At 51.2% G+C, this 6,021-nt stretch overlaps 1 protein-coding gene across 1 annotated transcript; it reads left to right on the top strand.

The window, feature by feature from the left end:
* Window positions 1-1,394: 1,394 nt before the first annotated feature.
* On the top strand, window positions 1,395-5,623 carry RPS27A (ribosomal protein S27a). Its single transcript, XM_001509194.6, has 5 exons — window positions 1,395-1,563; window positions 3,854-3,908; window positions 4,157-4,242; window positions 5,135-5,266; window positions 5,435-5,623. The coding sequence occupies exons 1-5, from the start codon at window positions 1,516-1,518 to the stop codon at window positions 5,582-5,584; spliced, it is 471 nt and encodes a 156-aa protein (XP_001509244.1). The 5' UTR covers window positions 1,395-1,515; the 3' UTR covers window positions 5,585-5,623.
* Window positions 5,624-6,021: the final 398 nt, after the last annotated feature.

The raw sequence follows: 6,021 nt of genomic DNA, 5'->3' as shown, positions 1-6,021 counted from the left end.
AGTGACTTGCCCACAGTCACACAGCTGACAAGTGGCAGAGTAGGGATTTGAACCCATGACCTCTGACTCCCAAGCCTGGGCTCTTTCCACTGAGCCACGCAATGTTGGTATTTGTTAAGCGCTTACTTTGTGCAGAGCACTGCTCTAAGTGCTGGGGTAGATACAGGGTAATCAGGTTGTCCCACGTGAGGCTCCCAATTAATCCCCATTTTCCAGATGAGGTCACTGAGGCACAGAGAAGTGAAGTGACTTGCCCACAGTCACACAGCTGACAAGTGGCAGAGGCAGGATTCGAACCCATGCCCTCTGACTCCCAAGCCCGGACTCTTTCCACTGAGCCACGGTGCTTCTGTAAGCCCGTCAATGGGCAGGGACTGTCTCCATCTGTTGCCGATTTGTACATTCCAAGCGCTTAGTACAGTGCTCTGCACATGTGACTGTGGGCAAGTCGCTTAACTTCTCTGTACCTCAGTTCCCTCATCTGTAAAATGGGGATTAAAACTGTGAGCCCCAAGTGGGACAACCTGATGACCCTGTATCTACCCCAGTGCTTAGAACAGTGCTCTGCACACAGTAAGTGCTTAACAAATACCAACATTATCATAGTAAGCGCTCAATAAATATGGATGGATGGATGGATGGATGGATGGATGGATGGATGGATGGATGGATGGATGGATGGATGGATGGATGGATGAAGCAGCGTGGCTCAGTGGAAAGAGCCCGGGCTTTGGAGTCGGCGGTCATGGGTTCGAATCCCGACTCTGCCCCTTGACAGCTGTGTGACTGTGGGCAAGTCACTTCACTTCTCTGGGCCTCAGTTCCCTCATCTGTCAAATGGGGATTAACTGTGAGCCTCACGTGGGACCACCTGATGACCCTGTATCTCTCCCAGCGCTCAGAACAGTGCTCTGCACATAGTAAGCGCTTAACAAATACCAACATTATTAGGAATGAATGAATGACAGGCGCCGTGAGGGAGCCATTCACTCAGTCAGGGGAGTCGTTCAGGCAGTGCGTTGGCGAGTCAGGCATCTGGGAGGGCAGCCCGGCGGGGTTCTGGAGCGGCGGGGAGTCAGGCATCGGGGCGGGCAGCCCGGGCGGGGTCCTCGTACGGCGGCGGGCGGGAATCAGCCATCGGGGAGGGGTCCTGGTGCGGCGGAGAAGGAGGAGTCAGGCATCGGGGCGGGCAGGCCGGGCGGGGTCCTGGTGCGGCGTGGGGGGGAATTAGGCATCGGGGCGGGGTCCCGGGGCGGCCGCGGGGGAGTCAGGCATCGCGGCGGGCAGGCCGGGCGGGGTCCTCGTGCGGCGGAGGGAGAGAGTCAGGCATCGGGGCGGGCAGGCCGGGCGGGGTCTTGGCGCGGGGGCGCGCGCGGGGCTCGGTCTTTCGGGCGGCGCCATCAGCGGGAGCGGGAGGAGGAGCAGCGGCGGCGGCGGCGGCGGCTCCGCGGACCCTCAGCCCCTCTCTCCGTCCTTCCGCCCGGACTCCCGGCCCTCCGGCGGAGCCCAGACAAGATGCAGATCTTCGTGAAGACGCTGACGGGGAAGACCATCACCCTCGAGGTGCGGCGGCGGCGGCGGCGGCGGCGGCGGCCTGGGGCCGCGTGGACGCCCCTCCCCCTCCTCCTAGGCCCAGCGCGAGGCCTCTCCTAGAAGAATAATATTACAATAATAATACTGGCATTTCTCAAGGGCTTCCTCTCTGCTGTTCTAAGCGCTGGGGCGGATAGACGCTGAAAAGCAGCGTGGCTCTGGAAAGAGCCTGGGTTTGGGAGGTCACGGGTTCGAATCTCCCCCCGCCACTTAATAATGTTGGTATTTAAGCGCTGGCTCTGTGCGGAGCGCTGTTCTAAGCGCTGGGGGAGATCCGGGTTGTCCCTCGTGGGGCTCACCGTCTTCATCCCCGTTTTACAGATGAGGCAACAGAAGTGAAGTGACTCGCCCACGGTCATCCAGCTGCGCCGGGATTCGAACCCATGACCTCTGACTCCCAAGCCCCGGCTCTTTCTCTGCGAGCTTCACGTGGGACCACCTGATGACCCTGTATCTCTCCCCCAGCGCTTAGAACAGTGCTCTGCACCTAGTAAGCGCTTAACAAATACCAACATTATTATTATTAAGGTGATCCAACATTATTGTTATTAAATAAGGTGATCCAACATTATATTAAATAAGGTGATCCAACATTATTATTATACAAGGTGATCAGGTTGTCCCACGTAGGGCTCCCCGTCTTCATCCCCATTTTACAGATGAGGGAACGGAGGCCCAGAGAAGTGAAGTGACCGCCTGGATCTACCCCAGCGCTTAGAACAGTGCTCAGCTCATAGTAAGCGCTTAACTAATAATGGTGGTATTTTGTAAGCGCTTTCTATGTGCAAAGCACATCGAACAGGGCTTGGCACATAGGAAGCGCTTAAATGATGGTGATATTTTGTAAGCGCTTCTTAGGTGCAAAGCACATCGAACAGGGCTTGGCACATAGGAAGCACTTAAATACCGACATTTTAAGTACAATCCGGTAACAGATTTGCCCTGGGGCCTGTCTCCGTCTAGACCGCGAGCCTGCCGTTGGGCTTTGTTGTCGAATGGGACTTTCTAAGCGCTGAGTACAGTGTCCTGCACACAGTAAGCGGTCATTACCGATGATATTAATAACTGTTCCAAGCCCTGGGGGAGGTACAAGGTCATCAGGTTGGCCCACGTGGGGCTCACCGTCTTCATCCCCATTTTACAGATGAGCCGAGGCACAGGGAAGTGAAGTCCATCTGTTCAGTCGTATTTTTTGAGCGCTTACTTTGTGCAGAGCACTGGACTAAGCGCTTGGAATGTGCAATTCAGCAACAGATAGAGGCAATCCCTGCCCAAAAGTGGGCTTACAGACTTGCCCAAAGTGGCGGAGCTGGGGTTCGAACCCACGACCTCTGACTCTCAAGCCTGAGGTCTTTCCACTAAGCCATGCTGTATCTGATAATGCAGTAAATTCAGATTATCTTGTATCTACCCCAGCGCTTAGAACAGTGCATGGCACATAGTAAGCACGCAATTAATACCATGATTATTACTAAATACGATTGAATGAATACTAAGCATTGGATGCAGGCAAATCGGGGCCCTGTCCCCCATGGGGCTCACCACCCTAACCTCCATTTTACAGATGAGATATGGAGAAGTGAAGGGACTTGCCTAAGGCGAGTGGCGGAGCTGGGATCAGAACCCACGTCCTCTGACTCCCAAGCCCGGGCTCTTTCTACTAAGCCACGCTGCTTCTCCTCATCAGTGGTGGTTGAGTGCTTTCTGGGTGCAGAGCACTGTACTAAGCACTTAGGATCCTGAATACACTGTTGGTAGCCATTTTCCCTGCTTACAGTGAGCTGAGTCTAGAGTAAGAGTGTGAGCCCATGTGGGTCAGGGACAGTGTCCAAGCTGATTGACTCGTATCTACCCCAGTGCTTAGAACAGTGCTTGGCACATGGTAAGAGCCTGAGCGGGGAGATCTTGAAAGCACAGGCAGTAGGAAGAATGGATTGGGGGGTGGCCCACACGAGTTACTGCTTTGAGAAATAAGAGCCTGTAAAGTGTATTTATACATATACATAAAAGTCCCAACCAGTTGAGTTGAACAGCGTTTAGCTTAGGTGCAGGCAGGGGTGGGCATGGGGAAGCTTCTGACCTGTTGCCCTTTCGGGGGGGGGTGGTCGCACTCGAATGACAGTAGAGGTATCCCCATGGGTTTTGAGCCCCTTTTCTTCAGAACCTGTGGCTCTTCTGGACCCGTGAAGGGATCAATTAGTATTGGGAGGGGGTCACTTAAAGGTGAGAATGAGTGTAATTTGCCTCTTTCACACTCTAGGTCGAGCCTTCTGATACTATTGAAAATGTCAAGGCCAAAATCCAAGATAAGGAAGGTACGTTTTTGCTTTTCAACAAATTTTGTTTCTGAATGCTTAATAGAACTCTGACTGATGGGGGTCTAGTGTACCCCAACCACTGTGCACATTGGGACTGGTACTCTTTCCTGTGAGTGAGACGTTACTTTATACCTGGGGAGGGAATTGGGGAAGGCACCAGGAATGGTCTTTTTGGAGATTTCTTCGGTCACCTTCTAGACCAATGGTTCTTTGAGCCCGACTTTGATCCGATTGGTCTCTTTTAGGAATTCCTCCTGATCAACAGCGATTGATTTTTGCCGGCAAGCAGCTAGAAGATGGAAGAACTCTGTCCGATTACAACATCCAGAAGGTCAGAATTACAGAACAAAAATTCTCATGTAAATTGAAGAACAGTTGAGTAATGTGCTGTGAACATTTTCTAAAAAGAGTTTCCAATTTTAGTTTTAGGTGGTCTTGATCCTAAGAGATTAACTGAAAACTTGGTTTGAGTTTTGGTAAAGCAACATGCCTTCATAGTAATTACCAGATAACTTGACATCACTTGGGATAACCTTGTATCTACCACAGTGCTTTACACATAGTAAGGGCTTAACAAAGGAAAGTTGGGTGGGGAATCTTGTATGATCAAAATCGGGTTATTTCCAAAGAACACCACTGTAGAAACATTTTCCACCTGACAGTTTTATATCCACTCAATTGCATCATTAGATAAGTGGCTTTGATATTTTTGATTTACACAAGCTGCTTCAGATTTTTCCAGTGCTGGAGAGTTGGAAGACTCGTTCTTTGTCCAGAAGGAGCCTAGTTTTGATGGGGAGGCAGATGCTACAATAAATTAGACGTGTATACGTGTTGTGGGATTGAGGATGGGGTGAATTCCAAGTGCTTAAAAGGTACAGATCCAAGTGTGTAAGTGAGGGAAAGGGAGAGGATGTAGGGGAAAGAGGACAAGTTCCAGGCCAGCGGGTGGATTTAGAAAGGGATCCAGGGTGAGAGAGATGATTGTGGCCCAGTGAGCAAGCTGGTGGCGGAGGAGTGACATGGGTGAGCCCAGCTCTAGTAAGTCAGTGAGGTAAGGTAGCCGGGAGTAAGCTGGCTGAGCGCTTTACAGCTGATAATAGTGGGTTTGATGTAAAGGTTGATGGGCAACCACCGGAGGTTCTTGAGTGGGGAGATGTGGACTATTTGTGGGAGGGTTGGCTTTTTTTTTTCCCCCTAAAGGGGCTTATTCCTGCTTACAGGAGTCTACTCTTCATCTTGTGCTGAGACTTCGGGGTGGGGCGAAGAAAAGGAAGAAGAAGTCTTACACCACTCCCAAGAAGAACAAGCATAAGAGAAAGAAGGTTAAGCTTGCTGTGCTCAAGTACTATAAGGTAATGCAAAACAACCATTTAAACGCAAGTCGACGCTTGAACACAATGTGGGCCGGCACCTCGGGAACTCCAACCGTCCAGCTGCTAATAGCAGAATGACCGGTGGTTAGTTTAAAACCTCATCCAGAGCGGGATGGGCTTGAAGCTCACAACATTATTCTTTTGCAGGTTGATGAGAACGGAAAAATCAGCCGTTTGCGTCGGGAGTGTCCGTCGGACGAGTGCGGAGCTGGCGTTTTCATGGCCAGCCACTTTGACCGGCATTACTGTGGCAAGTGCTGCCTGACCTATTGCTTCAACAAACCTGAAGACAAGTAGATGTATATGGGCTAATAAAAGAACTCTACCACCTTCAAAGTTTGGGCTTTGTTTAACTGGGTCTTCCCAGTGATTAAATGGCTTCTGTGGAAAGGGAAGTAGGTGCTCTGATTTAATCCGCTGGCCTTGTGCTGCATGCATACTAGCCTAGTCCCTTCTACCTTTGTGTTGCCCTTTGACCAATTCTGGTCAAAATGTGTGGTAAAAATGCATTTTACTGGCAGAATTGGGTGTGTGCTTTCTACCCCTGGAGTGCTTGGGAGGCAGGGGTGGGGGGTGGGGGAGGGGCAGGCTAGCTGAGGCCATGAGATGAGTCTAATTCTCAGAAGGCAGCAAGGCCAGGAAGGTGGAATTTTCAATGCGTGCATTGTGTATATGTATAAAAAAGGGTGAAAAGATTTCAAAGATGCCTACAGGCATCTAATCCCAGCTTCGCC

Source organism: Ornithorhynchus anatinus, chromosome 9 (assembly GCF_004115215.2).
Source record: "Ornithorhynchus anatinus isolate Pmale09 chromosome 9, mOrnAna1.pri.v4, whole genome shotgun sequence".
NCBI classification, from domain to species: Eukaryota; Metazoa; Chordata; class Mammalia; order Monotremata; family Ornithorhynchidae; genus Ornithorhynchus; species Ornithorhynchus anatinus.
This window is presented reverse-complemented; position numbering and strand designations above follow the sequence as displayed.

What these genes read in the sequence shown, in the direction of transcription:
- RPS27A (XM_001509194.6), top strand. Translation starts at nt 1,516, where the DNA reads ATGCAGATCTTCGTGAAGACGCTGACGGGGAAGACCATCACCCTCGAG. An exon ending in CAAAATCCAAGATAAGGAAG is followed by an intron (nt 3,909 to 4,156) that starts GTACGTTTTTGC and finishes GGTCTCTTTTAG; the next exon opens with GAATTCCTCCTGATCAACAG. An exon ending in CTGTGCTCAAGTACTATAAG is followed by an intron (nt 5,267 to 5,434) that starts GTAATGCAAAAC and finishes ATTCTTTTGCAG; the next exon opens with GTTGATGAGAACGGAAAAAT.